Source organism: Strix uralensis, chromosome 3 (assembly GCF_047716275.1).
Source record: "Strix uralensis isolate ZFMK-TIS-50842 chromosome 3, bStrUra1, whole genome shotgun sequence".
Classification (NCBI taxonomy): Eukaryota; Metazoa; Chordata; class Aves; order Strigiformes; family Strigidae; genus Strix; species Strix uralensis.
Genome location: NC_133974.1, coordinates 33,830,967 through 33,846,773, shown reverse-complemented (window position 1 = coordinate 33,846,773; position 15,807 = coordinate 33,830,967). Strand labels below are relative to the sequence as shown.

General features: G+C 41.6%; 1 protein-coding gene across 6 annotated transcripts in view; it reads right to left on the bottom strand.

The window, feature by feature from the left end:
• The window catches only part of SMAP1 (small ArfGAP 1), a 101,998-nt gene that overhangs the window by 2,795 nt on the left and 83,396 nt on the right, over positions 1-15,807 (bottom strand). For 4 of the 6 annotated variants that reach the window (XR_012628040.1, XM_074861828.1, XM_074861831.1 and 1 more), the window contains 3 exons: positions 14,463-14,590; positions 2,025-2,220; positions 1,113-1,441 (listed from right to left, as the gene is read on the bottom strand). Coding sequence is in view for 5 of the 6 variants with exons in the window: in XM_074861828.1 (XP_074717929.1) it covers positions 1,113-1,441; positions 2,025-2,220; positions 14,463-14,590 (653 nt within the window). In the remaining variant the exon portion in view is untranslated. The remainder of the gene's footprint in view (positions 1-1,112; positions 1,442-2,024; positions 2,221-14,462; positions 14,591-15,807) is intronic. The other 2 variants (XM_074861830.1, XM_074861832.1) reach the window with 1 other exon arrangement.

The following is a 15,807-nucleotide window of genomic DNA, read 5'->3' as shown; positions in this document are numbered from 1 at the left end:
TGGAATGTCAGCATGCTGACAACATCTGATGTGCAAGGCGTACAGAAACGGGTTAAGAGCTCGCTCTGTGAGCCAACTTCTAATACAGATTTGGTAAGAAGCATGATTTTAATTTTAAAGCTGATATGGGTCTTTTTAAGTTAGATACCTAGAAAAAGACTGTTAACAGTAAATCCACAGATTTTTTTGGTTTGACATTTTGAAATTCTCACCTTTTAAAAATTACTTTTCAAAGCAGAATGACAGCCTGTATTTTCAAGTAGGGGCTGTTTTATTTTATCCATGTAAGAAATGCTGCTTACCTTCATAAACATTCATATTGCAGGACTAAGCAGAACAGTAAAAATTAATATAATCCAATTTAAATAAGTCACTAAGGTTCACTTCCTGAATTACTAGAGTAAGCAGCACTGAACTATTATATTGTTATAATTCAAAGAATATGATGAAAAAAATAGTTGTTATCATCTATACTGAACTCCAAGGGGATCATTTAGGTTTGTGTCCCACCCCCCATCAATAACCTCTCAAATACCTGATTTCAAGATGTTTCATTAGCACAAAGTGTATACTAACACTTTTAGAGATCCTTTTAAACATGTTTAAGAAATTAAAAAATAGCATGGAAATGCTACATATAAATAATAGATTAGCCTAAGCAAATTGTCTACCGGAAAATGTTAGAGTGCAAAGCACTGCACATTCCACTGAAATTTATCCTGAAGCCTGTAAATGAAAGTATTAATTGTTAATGGCTACCCTCAAGCACCCAAATTCTGCTTTTAGTTATAAGGCTGTGTTTACCTTTCAGCATTTTGTAACTCTAGCTAAGCTAGCTTTTTACCTGGGTACTTCAGATGCCAGGATGAGAGTAGCTACAGAAGCAGAGCACTGAGTTTGGTCCACCTTGGCAAAATTGATTGTCTGCTTATATATTAGTTATCTTTAATTGAATTATTGACTGATTTTTTTCTATGTGCCTCTAGGCAGTTCATAGTCCAGCAGTCTGTAACTTGGCTACACCGCAACTTTCCTCCTACAGCCAAACATTCTGTATCTGAGAAGCAGCATCTGTCCTAAAGCACTCTTGCCTGGGAATAGCAAGTCCTTACCTGAGAGAGGTTCCATTGAGCTTGTTGGCTTTGCTGCAATCCATACTTATTTTGTGGTGTGACCATCTGTCCCACCATTCCACCTTGAGGTCCAACGACATTTTGAGGAAGTCCCATCACACCAGTTTGTGTAGTACCACTAAATCCGTTGGGCATTCCCATTCCTACCATCACGCCGGTGCTCTGTCCCATGACTGGCACCGATTGTCCCATCATGTTTCCCATCATCCCAGTTGCTGCAGGCACAGGAACTCCCATAGCTGGAAAGCCTTGAAAATGAGTTGATGGTTGTGTCGTAAATGGCATAGAAGACGACCCCATGAACATACCTGGACCAGAGGAGGGAATATATCAGCAAAAGCGTTTTCTGATTTTCTCCCCCATCCCCATAAGTCAGAAGTGCACCAAAATAATTTTAAAGGATAACTTTGTCCAGTTGTATGTCAGTCTGGTAAAAGTAAAAAATTGCTTAAAAACTCTCAAAGGAAAGGGACTCACAACCAGAGGTTAACTGCCAAAAAGAGTCTGACAAATCCCTGTGGTGAACTAGAATCTTTTAATCGCTGTATTGGAGGTCTTTGTTTTCATACAAACATAGCTAAGATCAAGACATGACAGCTCTGTACTGGTCCTGGCAGCCTGCGGTTCGCACAGCAGAGACTTGGACCCTAAGTGATGAATTAGATTGCAGAAACTGAATTCACAAATCTTTCAGTAAATTGTATACTTGATAATTTGAACAGCTATAAATAAATTAAAATCACATACTATCTTTTTTCATTAGTTTCTCTATTACATTTCAATAATTTTCTCATTTTTATAAATGGTAAAAATGAATATCTTCATTTGACTATAGGTAGCAGGGTACCCAACCTCAGTTTAACACTTGTGGGAGATTACAAAATTATTTACCCGGAGCATTTTGCTGCTGCATGGTTCCTGTGCCATACAGTGATAAGATGGAGTCTTTGGAGAGTTGTTTCTTTGCCGACTCTTCGGATTTTGTTGTTTGCTCAGTGAATAGATCAAGATCCCCAGATGCCGCAGACAAGGTGGCAGCTGCTGGTTTAGTGGAAGTGCTCTGGGAAACAAAGGTCAAGACAGACTCCTGAATGAAACCAGCAATAGATGTTAGGTTAAATATTTACTGCACATCCTCACTCCTGAATCAAATAGAATCCAGTTAGTTTACAGAAATTAACCTTAAGTAAATGAGGATTTAAAAAAATGCAGTATGACCAAAGACAAGAAAACAATACATACAATATGGGAGGAAGACCAGACAGATGTTACAAAACACACATAACTAAACCCCCCACCAGCTCCAGGGCGTACACATACAGATTATTCATTCCTGTTGCTCCTACATTTTTCATCAGTGAGAAGCATAAACCATGATCTGTAGTTAGATTATGAAAAATAATTAGGAAATCAATGAGGAGATTACAATTCACATTTCATTAATCCTCTCATAGGCAGAATAGATTAGAGAAGAGCTAAAACAAAAGATTAAGTGTTTTGGAATATACTACTACAACTAACATGAACAGTACTTTTGGAGAAAAGGCAAGAGTAAAATTTCAGTTCATCTACTTAAAGTAATAACATTTCTGAAATACGCTGTTTATAATTGGCTTAGAATTCTTTAAGCACATTTCGTTAACTGAGAAAGCATCATTTATCTAAAACTTACTGTAGTCTAGGACTGAAAAACTGAAATACAGGCTGTCAGGTTTTTTGTTGCTCTTGCACCAAAATGTTTTGTGAACAAATCACATCCAGGTGTCTTTCAGTGCTGTTATTTTGCTGCTCATACACATACAGTTCCATATGGGGGCTTGCTTAGGTAACTAGTCAACACACTGCAGTCTTGTTCTATTTCTTAAAATCCTGTTACCGGTGGGAACTTTTAATTCAAAGCAACATACATTCATTGAAAAAGAGCCAGGATTGCAATGCATACCTAAATTGTGGCCTTATTTTAGTCCAGCTAAATGATCCCCGGTTGCTTAGCATACACCTGCCTAATGCCACAGCACGTGCAAGTTTCAACTCTTTCCTACGCAGACGGAAAATCCTCCTTGCACTACTGCCACAAGCGGACTGGATCTGCAACCAAGTCTGTCTATACCAAAGATTATCAGACAGGCAAGAAGCCATCAATACGGTAACATACCTCTGTTGTTGCTTAAAGCAACAACCTCCAAACTTTTCCTGGTTTGGCTGGCAGGCTGCTGACTGGGCCCTGAAGACTTGACTATGGTCACACTGTGTTTGTGCAAACACCACAATAGAAACATTCAATATGCAGCTTCAGAAAAGACATCTGACACCTGAAGTGCTAAGAAGCTCTTGAAAAGCTAAAAAGCTCTGTTGTAAATTGGAGGGGAAAGAACACTGCAAAACAATTCTGGTACCAACTAAATTGGCCAGAAACCATCAGGAGAAAGGAGTGCAGATTCATATAGTTTCCAAAACTACTGTGGAAAGGAAAGTGAAAAAGAATAAGAAATGGGAACTCGGCGGCAACTGAACCCCCTGCATTCATACAACAGCCAATTTGGGCCAAGGTCTCGAGACTTTAGTAAGCAACAAAAGGTAGGGTGATGGCAACTACGAAGGAAAAGCAGATAGAACAAGACCAGGAATTGTTCAACTCCTGTGACACCTTCTCTCTGGCCAAGGTACATGTAAACTATCAACTTCCTTATGTACATATTATAAAAGCTACTACCTCTTGCTTATTACTGACAAAAATTTCTGATTGCAAAGCAAAATGGAAGCTTTTTAATGGGCAGTAGGAAGCCCTCTCCGTCTGAGACAACTCTGTCAGCGTGGCATAACCAGTCTTTGAAAATACGGGAGTTGGATTTAGTAATACATTCAGGTAAAGGCCCATCCGAAATAGCTGTATTTGTTTTACCATGCATATACCCAGGAAATCCCACTACTGAATTATTCCATATTGACATGCTCCTCCTACCGTGGCACCTGCCTGAGACAGCCTCTGTACAACAGCCGTGCTCAGCAGAGCGGAGGAGTACGTGTAAGCAGTGGAAGCGAGTTAACAGAGGCGGCCTCCTCTGTGCTGCTTGCACTGCGGTAAGGAAGGGGTCTGCTTTTCTCTAGAAGGGAGAAGAGCAGACACGTCTGGGTTTGTTGTTGTGGTGGTTTTTTTAAATAAATAATAGCGTCAGAAAAACCGTTCTCATCTGGGATGAACCACAGTTTGGAACATCTCCAGATCTATGAAATATTGTAACTGTGTAACAAACAACATACTGTTACTATATAACAAAATAAAACAAATCACTGCATGTGTGCACATAAGAGAAAGGAGAGCCAAAGACCTGGAGGACTGATCATCTATTATGTTTACATCATGAGATTAAATGTTCATTTAACATCTCTTCATTCAGTTGGAAGATTCTGAGAGGAGCCAAAGCACTGAACAAGCACTCCCTAAAGTGTTCATCAGCTAAATAAATAGAAGGTAATGCAAAATACATGGCAAGAAAACAGCAGGTGGCATTCAAGTCAAAAAAAAAAAAAAAAAACCCAAACCAAAACAACATTGACATGATTTTCACATATCTAACATTCTCATGCTAACCAAGACCCCTGTAAAGGCATGCCTGGCATAAATAAATATAGTTTTCCTTTAAGAAAGGCTACACGTAGTGCTCTCAGTCATTATACCAAAACTAAACGCTCATCGGGTGTTCATAGGGAACATACTGCCAAGCGGTTTCATGTTAGTGTAACAGAATTTTTCAGAACTACTGGAAGTCATCTCCAACATGCTTCATGTTTAAACACATAAATAATTTTTATCACTGATAGCTTATATATTACCTGTAAAAATTAATACCTATTCAAAGGAAGTTTTCACTGTGAAATACTGGGCAGATGTGTCAGGACCACAAATATGGCAGCTGAATCCATCACTTCACACTTGCCATCTGACTACACAAATACCATGTGGCTGACAAGAAGTTCAGATTAATGCATAAGACTAAAAATCAGTTTTTTGATTTTGGCTTTAATTCCCCAAAGAATGCAAAACATTAGTTAAGATCATGACATCCTCAGTATTTTAAGTTGGTCTGACAGTTGTAGCAGTCCAGATGGCCTTTGTCCATTGTCTGTGGTCCTGTCACTGGGCACCACTGGAAGGAGCCTGGCTCCGTCCTCTTTGCACCCTCCCATCGGGTACTTAGAAACAGTTTTGAGATCCCCCTGAGCCTCCAGGCTGAACAGCGCCAGCTCTCAGCCTCTCCTCATCGGAGAGATGCTCCAGTCCATTAATCATCTTAATGGCCCTTTGTTGGACTCTCTCCAGTATGTCCATGTCTCTCTTGTACTGGGGAGCCCAGAACTGGACACAGCACCCCAGGGATCGAGGTGAGGCTGACTGGCCTATAGATCCCTGGATCCTCCTTCTGGTCCTTCTTGAAGATCGGAGTGACATTTGCTTTCCTTCAATCCTCAGGCACCTCTCCCAGTCACCACAATCACTCAAAGATTATCAAGAGCGGCCTCATGAACACCTCAGCCCTGTGCATTCGTGGGTGCATCCCATCAGGGTCATGATCTATATCCAGTTTGCTTAAGATCCAAATCTCTTCCACCAAGGGCACATCTTCCATGCTCCAGCCTTTCCCCCTAGTCAGTCTCTGGGGCCTGGGATTCCTGAATGTTGATCTTGCTAGTAAAGACTGAGGCGAAGGCAGCATTCAGTACCTCAGCTCTACATTTACGTGTCCTGTTGTCACCAGGATGACCACCCCTTTCAGCAATGGGGCCACATTTTCCCCACTCTTCCTTTTGTCACCTATATACTTATAAGTCCTTCCGCTGCCTTTGACATCCCTCACCAGATTCCACTCTGGTTGGGTTTTGGCTTTCCTAAGTCCATCCCTGCATGCTTGGATAGGGCCTCTGTATTCCTTCCAGGTTACCTGTCCCTGCTTCTACCTTCTGTAGGTTTCCTTTTTGTGTTTGAGTTTGGCAGGAGCATATTGTTTATCCATGCAGGCCTCCTGGCATCTTTTGCCTGACTTCCTGCTCAGTGGGATAGTTCGCTCTTGAGTTTGGAGGTGGTGATCCTTGAATATCAACCAGCTTTCTTGAGTCCCTCTTCCCTCCAGGGCCTTATCCCCTTGGATTCTTTCAAGCAGATCCCTGAAGAGGCCAAAGCCTGTTCTCCTGAAGTCCAGGGTTGTGAACTTGCTTTTTGTCCCACTCCCTTCTCTCAGGGTCCTCAACTCCACGATCTCATGGTCACTGCAGCCAAGGCTGCCCTCGGCCTTCACATCCCCAATGAGGCCATTCTTGTTTGCAAGTATGAGGTTGAGCAGAGCACCCCTCTTCATTGGCTCCTCTGTCACCTGGGTCAGGAAGTTGTTGATGCTCTCCATGAACCTCCTGGATTCCTTATGTCCCGCTGTGTTATACTGGGGTACTGGGGTGGCTGAAGTCTCCCATGAGGGCCAGGGTCTGCAAGTGTGAGGCTGCTCCTAGCTGTCTGCAGAAGGCCTCATCTGCTTGTTCTTCCTGGTCAGGCAGCCTACAGCAGACACCCAATGCAATGTCACCCATACCCGTCTGCTCTGAAGTCCTTACCCATAAGCTCTCAGCTGGCTCACTGCCTATCCCCAGGCACAGCTCTACACATTCCAGCTATTCTCTCACATCAAGGACAACTCCACCTACTTGTCTTCCCAGCCTGTCCTTCCTAAAGAGGAAGGACCCCTTGTGTGTCCTTCCACTGCAGGCTCCAGTCATGGGAGCCATCTCACCACATCTCCATGATCCCAACAAGATCGTAGCCCTGCAACAGCACACAGACCTCCAGTTTCTCACGCTGGTTCCCCATGCTGCATGCATTAGTCTACAGACACTTCCGTGCGCCTGTACGGACACCCCACCATGCTCATTTCCCCAAAGGGGTCTGGTAGCTTTCCCATAATGGTGCCTTACAGGCACTTCCTTGCTTACATGCAAATGCTTGAGGTGACACTACATAAGACCTGTTTTGTTGATTTTTCCATTCCTTTTTGTTCATATCACTGCAGGCCCTTTGCTTGACCCTGTCTGTCACTTCCTCACAGGGCTGCTGGTAAATTCCTCACTGTCCCTAGTTTAAAGCCTGCCTTACCAGATCCCGTTTCTCCCAAGCAGATGCTAATCCTTAATCAGGGTCCCACAGTCAGAGAAACTAAAACCCTCTTGCCATCACCAGCTCTGCAAGCAATTGCCGACATGCAGCATCAGTGCTCTCCTCTTTACGCTCTTTCCCTCCACTGGCATGATTCAGGACCATACCACCTGGGCCCCTGTACCCCTCACTAACCACCCCCTGAGCTCTGTAGTCAACTCTTCCCTCCAGATTATCCCTGGCAGTGCCCACATGCCCACAGCAAGGGGTCACAGAGTGATGGACAAGTTTTAGCACTCCCTTCACAACATCCCAGACCCAAGCCCCTGGCAGGCAGCAAAATTCTCTAGACAACAGGTCAGGTCAGCAGATGGGTGCCTCTGTCCCCCACAGCAGGGAGTTGCCCACAACTATCACTCGCCACTTTATCCTGGTGGCCTTGCGTGGCTCATCGGTTGCCTCAGGTGCTTCACTTAAAAGCACCTCTTCAGCTTTGAGTGCCGTGAAACAGTTCTGTAGTTGCAAGTCTTCAGAAGGAGCTGGTGCCAGAAGTCACCAGCTTCCATTCTTTGCCTCCCCCACAGCTTGCACTTACCACCCTGACAGGAACAGACTGCCTGTGTCTCCACTGCAGTCAGGGTCCGGGGCTCTTGAAGCTGCTGTGTGTCTGAGAAGATCCTGTCTATCTCTCATCCTCTCTGATGCTGCACAGCCTGATCGCTTCCTGCCAGAACTCTTCCACCTGGTGACACAGCTCTTGAAGAACAGCACACCTCCTGCAGGAAAGACGACCATCTCTTGTGGCCTCAGGGAGAGGCTCCAGGCACTCCCCACAGCCTGCAGCTTGCAGGGCTGCGTCCAACATCGGAAGTTCTGTCTGGGTCAAAGCCTCTGCCCCAACAGGGACAGCTGCTCCGACACCTGCAACCCAAAGAGAGGTGGCAGCAGTGGAAATGGAAGAGGGAAGTGGATGGTGGGACCTGTGCAGTTGAGTGAAGGACTGCAGAAGAGAAAATGGCATGCATGCACTTTCCTGCTTCCTGCAGGTCTCTGGTACTGGCTGGTATCCTGTAGGTAAGCAGGCATGGGCTGTAAAAAAGTCAGGCCTCTACTGTTTCTCATTTATATGGTGATAAATAATGGCCCCACATAACATTTTCAGTTTCTCCCTGCTCACTGGAAAAGCTGCCAGCATTCCAGGGAAGCACGGAAAATACAGCCTAGCACACCATCACTCTTATGCAAGCAAGTAAGGCAGTACACTACTAAGGTCTTTGGACAATTTTTATCCTTTTTATCTTTGCACTGTCAATGGACTTGCTGGTTATTTCAACTCTTTCTGGTTTTGATTTTGTGTATTTTGTTTTTAGGCATCTAGACAGTTCCACTAAAAAACATCAACTGTTATTTCCTGGTAATAACTGATGAGGAAACAAGCACTCAGCTATATTCAGTTCATAGAATCAAACAACAACACTAAGAAATCTCATCTGTTCTCTTGCTTTAAGGAATTACCAGCAACACCTGAAAAAGTCAGATGAAGATGTCAGATGTCTCAGGTGGTATGCAAGAACATAATTATCTCTACAATAAGATTAAAAATTCAAATTTATTTCTTACTGTATGTCCAGTACTTACAGCAAACAATGCAGACTTTTATTTGCAAACAACCTTTTTTAGGCTTGAAGACATTTATCCCCCCTGGAATCTTATTTCTAACTTTCTTCAGATTTCCCTTCTCTAGAACTTAAAATATTCTTCCTTTCCTCTAGAATCTGTCCAGCTGGTCCCTTCTGGTTCTGAAGTATGATGCCTGCACTTCCACTGTGCTCCACCTAAGGCATTTCCAGCACCAAAGAGAGGACAAATCATAGACTGTAGAATGGTTTGGGTTGGAAGGGACCTTAAAGATCACCTAGTTCCAACCCCCCTGCCATGAGCAGAGACACCTTCCACTAGACCAGGTTGCACAAAGTCCCGTCCAACCTGGCCTTGAACACTTCCAGGGAGGGGGCAGCCACAGCTTTTCTGGGCAACCTGTTCCAGTGTCTCACCACTCTCATCGCAGAAAATTCCTTCCTTATATCTAATCTAAATCTACCCTCTTTCAGTTTAAAACCATTACCCCTAGTCCTATCACTACACTCCCTGATAAAGAGTCCCTCCCCATCTTTCCTGTAGGCCCCCTTTAAGCACTGGGAGGCCACTATAAGGTCTCCCCGGAGCCTTCTCTCCTCCAGGCTGAACAACCCCAACTCAGCCTGTCCTCATAAGGGAGGTGCTCCAGCCCCCTGATCATCTTCATGGCCTCCTCTGGACCCACTTGAGTAGGTCCATGTCCTTCTTATGTTGGGGGCCCCAGAGCTGGACACAGTACTCCAGGTGGGGTCTCATGAGAGCGGAGTAGAGGGGGAGAATCACTTCCCTCGACCTGTTGGCCACACTTCTCTTGATGCAGCCCAGGACACAGTTGGCTTTCTGGGCTGTGAGCACACATTGCTGGCTCACAGTCGGTTTTCTATCCACTAATACCCTCAAGTCCTTCTCCGCAGGACTGCTCTCATTGCCCAGTCTGTATCCATGTTTGGGACTGCCCTGACCCAAATGAAGGAATTAAACTTTGGCTTTCAAATACCTCAAAATTTAGAGAGGGGTAAAATAAACATAAGCAGAAACTACAAACAATTCAACTGATCATATCAGAATAGGACTAAACAGTTCTCCACTAAGACTCTGCTTAAATAACATTCACAATAAAGCCACCTTCTGAGGCATCTCATTTTTACATAAAAACTGTGGATTTGACACATTATCAGCACCACAATTTGTTAACAAGTTGAAGCTTGTTTGATGATCTATAGCAACCATGCTAGGTACACACATCTGGCCTCAGGGGAAAATGAGTATTTAAGAACATCTAGTTATCTAAAACATACTACTTACATTAAAGTTTGTCAGGCATGAATCATGAAGAACATATATCATCTCTATAAAAACATATTTTTGTAGCCACTGAATCAATTCTTAGCTCCCAATACAATACAATTCAAATCAGGCACACACAAAAAATCCAAAAATGGTTGACTGGATTTCACTATCCTGCTTGGAGAAAGACTTACATTAAATGCTTCAGTGAATTAATACTTTCAAACTTAATACTTCACAAATCTCCCCTTCTCCCCCTCCCTACAAGTTTCAGTGAAGAATGAAGATCACACTTTTGCTGGAAGACATATCTATACAAAATCTTAAATTAAAATCTGGCTAAAACAATTTAGGAAAATCTCTTTAAGTATAGCTAAGAATGATAGACCTTTGCTCAGTTCCTGTACAATGTTTGGCAACAAAACCCCTGTTTTAATAGCTATAATTTAACTATGCTCACTTCACATGAAAAAGCATTACTAAACATACAAAATGTCTTTTTTTCCTTTTCTGTCCATAAATACCCCATAATGGGTAAATTTATAGTATGTGCCTTTTACCTAGCTTTACACTAGGAACTGGTTAAGTTAACTCTTCTTAAACCCCTGAGTTTGCTAAGAGGCAAAATTCTAGGAAAAGTTACTCATTCACATATTGTTCTTTACTAGTCCTTTACAAATGCAACAGTTTTTATTAGCATCCAGCTATACAGACTAGTAGGAAGAAACAGTCTAAGTGTTTTGGAAAGCTAAAATAAAGACACATATCTGAAAGCAGAGTAAAAGTGCACATGATCCTGAATGCTCAAGTCACGTTTGAAAAAGGAAAAACAAATGCTTTTGTGTTCACTTGAAAATCATGTCTTGGCTATGTCAATGGTCATAAATCCTAAGGTTTGCAGACATCACGTTGTTTCAGTCTCATAATAAAACATTCAAACAGACATTTCTGTGCTCCACAGTGCCATAAAAACACGCATTTAGCAGTAAATGCTGCCTTTCAGGTTAAGCTGGAAAAGAAAAGTAATCCTGTGAAAAATCTACAGTCATACATTGCTTCTACAAATCAGTTTGAGGAGCACCATTAAATTCACTTCCCTGTCAATGTTCACAAATCCCACTGTGGTATCTCAGAAGCACCTACTATGATGAACATCATGGTAAATATCTCTGAGTGAGAAAGCAAGCCACACTATCCCACATTTGATCCATTCTTCTAGTTGTTTTTTTTTTTTCACTTCAAAGCATTCTGTTAATAGACATTCAAACAAGTGCTACTCATTTCAACTTAAGAATTGGCCATGGATTTCTACTCTAAATTTTCCAATTCCAAACTAGGAACTGAATGTTAGGGTTACTCAACTGCTGGACTGAGTTCTAGTTTATGTCCACTTTTCCATTTGTAGTCTTGCAGAAAATAACTGCACATCATCATGCCACTTTTTTACTTCAAGAAATTAGACAGAGTCCTTAAAACGTCTCATTATGAAGCCCCCTTTCCAGTCTCCAATATTCTCCTGACTCTTCTCTGAATCCCATACAACTTTTATCTGTATTACAAGGTGAAAATTCTTAAAAAACACTCATACCACTGCCAAATGAGAGGTACCCTCAACTCCTGTCCATCATCAGTTCCCAGACTAAACACCACTGACCTGAAATGCAAGGCCTGCAAGGCCTTGTTAATCCTAAACCAAACCAGAATATTCCCTTTGCCCCAGTTTACCAAGCAACCCATGTAATCAGCATCAGGAACCTATCTTCTGCTACCTGCCCATGCCCCTGTCTCTTACCTGGGGAAATTATCTGATTATATTACACTTTCTTTGAGATTACTGATTAAAAATGGAAGAGAGCCAAGAATTAAATCTTGCAATATGCCATAAGGACCATGTGTTTGATAAAACTTCTGTTTGCTACTCCTGATTAGGGCACCCAGAAAAAAGCAAAACGTCACTAAAAATCTGGACTGCTTTGTTAACAGCAAGTAAATACATTCATGCTTTCTAGCATAAACAAGGTGATACTTACCAAATATTGAGAATAATATTATCCTTTCTTCCACTTTTTAATCCATTTAGTAAGTGTCATACTTGGTATAGAAACTAGCGCAAGAAAAGCTAAACTACATTTCAAAACTTGTCTCACAGAAGGTCCAGAACCAAATCTTTATCATAGAAATGCACTTTAAATGATCTATGGTCTTTAGTTGCTAATACATATAATTCAATATGCTTTAGCAGCTACTCCATTATTTAACCAATCACCAATCATCACCACCCAGGGAATCACCCTTCACTTTGATTTTTCTCACTCTTAAATATTTAGCCTTCTTTTGGATTTCCTGTATTCTACAGCTAAATCGCTTCTTTAACCAGCAGGTTATATCACTTGTTCCTAGAATAGAAACAAGAAAAGGCTTTCCTCTTGTTTCTCAGGCTGCTCTTTTCTTCTGAGCAGACAGTAACTGCATGCAGAAGTCACTTCCAGCCTCAGAAAGGCAGGAAAGGGGGAAAACCAGAATTCAACCCTATCCATTACATGCGTTACTAGCACTGGCCCATTTATTTTGGGGCCCAGTGGAAACTTCACTATTCTAGATTTGAATTTACTCAATCTACACCCAAATTGGATACATTAAAAAACTCAGTGAAGCTGGAAAGGGACTACTACTTTTCACATCTAGCTCCACAGGTAGGTTCATCTAGATCCATTTTGACATAAGGTGGTAGAATAGCAGACAGCAAGCACTCAGACAGTGTTCTTTCTGGTACTTTGAACAGAGACTTCCACAAGTAATGGTTGGACTAGATGATCTTCAAGGTCCTTTCCAACCTAGATAATTCTGTGATTCTGTGAAGAGACAAGAAATGTACACCAACACTTTCCTTTGCAATTTCAGCTAACACATCCAAACCTAAATGTACGTATACAGCTCATTTCCCTCACCATTTATGGGTGGCTTAAGGCATGGTGGGAAGCTTGTTCTATCTAGTTTTGTGTTTAAAAAGAAATGTAGTTTCAGTCTCTAAAACCATACCTAGCATGTTGCACAAAGTCATCCCTCAGCAACAAGTAGGGAAAGGCCAACTAAAGGACAAAGAATAAAAATTACAGTCAAATCTGCTGAACAACACAGATATGCTTTGAGGTGACCACACTGATCAACAGAACATTTGGAAACAAAATTACAATATCCCAGTTCAATCAAAATTCCTTTCCATCATCATCCCTTCCATTTAGTATATTATGAAAACTGGATAAAGAGAAACATACAGATCACAGGTCCCAAACCATAAATTCAAGAACACATTCAGTTCTGTCTGGTTCAGCTGAGTGAGACAGAAAGCCTTCCATAAAAATACCATTCTAAATTACCTTAAAATTATCGCACAGATGGGGAGATTAGCTGAGTACTCCTCCAAAGACTCCCCCCTCAGAAGCCAGTCTGGGTAAGGGAGCCTGCACATGTGCATTCTGATCTGCACCAGCCACCTTCATCACCAACACCTTGTTCTTTGAGGCTGACAGCTAATTTAAGAGAGCTGCAGCTTTAAGCAGTTTCTTTGTGTGTCCAAAAGCTGCCTTTCTCAGCTACAATGGGCATGGCAATGGGGTCGGTTTCAAATTATCATGGCTATAGGAGAGGGAGCAGGCCAGGTGCAGGGGTTATGCTACCCTTCCTTGAGAAAAGAGAGGCATACGAGTCCCAAGATGAGATAAAAGACAGATCAGCCCAGGTAGCAGTATTATATTATTATTTTCTTGATATCCATTCTTGAGTTTGAGTATAAAGCTTGAGACCCCAAACTTTTAGCAGCTCTTAAGACAGAAACATCTGCTGTAGCCTTTCCTAAATATCAGCATCACAAAGCAATATGAGGTCTTAAAAAATATGACTCAAAGCCCAATAACCTGAGAAGATAAATTAAAAATATATTCAGCAATACCTACTAAAAAAAGAACAAGACAAAAGAATATAAATTGAAAGAAAACATGACTACCATCAGCAGGGTAAGACAGAATCCAATTTAGCTGGATAACCAGGGGGAATCAGAAGGAAAGACCAAACTATCTCCTAATTCTATATCCAAGCAGTACAGAAGTTTGAAGAGGTGAGAAAAATATAGCCATTACAGCTAAAGAGTCTCCAGCCATGAGTGCTGAGAATAAAGTATTCCTTCTGTGTGAATGAACAATTCCCTGAAGGAAAACAGGCACGTGCACACACATGGTTATGCACACATATAACTAAATAAATTTTACCTGAGCAGGAGGTACAGCAGCTGCTGGTAAAGGATTAGAGATCATTGGACCGAAGATATCCAGGTCATCATTCAGCGCTGTGACAGCAGCAGTGCCTCCATTTGTAACAGATGCTTCAGCTGGGCCATCTTAAAAGACAACAGAATCACATTTGAAGTGAAAATTGTTAATATTTTAACAGCATGAGAATAATTAAAGCTGCTTGTTCCCTCCTACCCTGCCTCCGTCAAAGATGGATTTAATTTCTGAGATAAGATGTTTTTCAGACTGTGATATTGTTCAGATTTTGTAAGGACTTCTTTTTCCCTGAAAAGATGGTATACTACTGTGCTTCAGAAAGAAAACCACCACTACCAACAAAACACTTAAAGACTTCCCTAAGGACAGGCACGCCAACTTATCAGTACATATTACTCATTTTTCAAGTGTCTTTTTCAAGCACACCAACATTTTTAGTGAGAATTTAAACAGATGTCTTACTAAGGCGGCCCAAACTTGGTAGCTATGTATCACACAAAATACACTGATCTGTGTTCTTGAATTAAAATTTGTATTTTAGAATCCATAAAGTTATTCCTGATATGCTAATTTACTCAAGGGTATATAATTAAACTTTGCATTAGGAAAAAAGTCCATCCTTCCCCCTTTTTCTAAAGTACTTTGCACTGACTTTATTGTATAGCTCCACATGAGCACCCCTGCCAGGCACACTGGGCTAATTATCCATAAGAACCTACGGCTCTTGCTCTGTACAGAGTTAACCTTCTGCAGCCTTGGTGCTTGTAACCACTGTAACACATGAATACATTTAGTGATTTAGGTGAAAGTAGGTATGTACCAGGCCAAAAAAAGGGCTGAAGAATTATGCTTTAAGGAGAATAGCAAGAAAATACTTTAAAAGATGTAGAGACAACGATATCACAGAATATTTTGAAGGAACAGAGCAACCATTTCTCATTTGATTTCAAGCTGTCCAAGAACAAGTAGAAAGAATCGGCTAATAAATTTTATTCCTAAGCGTATCACAAGTGGGTTGCTATTACACAGAGCTCAACAAATACAAAGGTGAGTCTAGATTTTGCTGAACACTGCAATGACTGCATACTGTTAACAGCAATTTAAGACAGCTTTTTTAGTCAAAAGAAGAAATTAAGTCTCAAAGTATCCAATACTCCCTGCAGAAGTCAGATTGCTCTGGCAGAACAAACTAGCTGAATTAAATCAAAACTTTCTCTTCAAACAAAACACCACCATGACAACTGGCATGGCTGTTTATGTATCACAGAAGGATCAGTATCCTAAAATCCCTAGATTACAGTACACTGAAAAAACTACTACTAACATC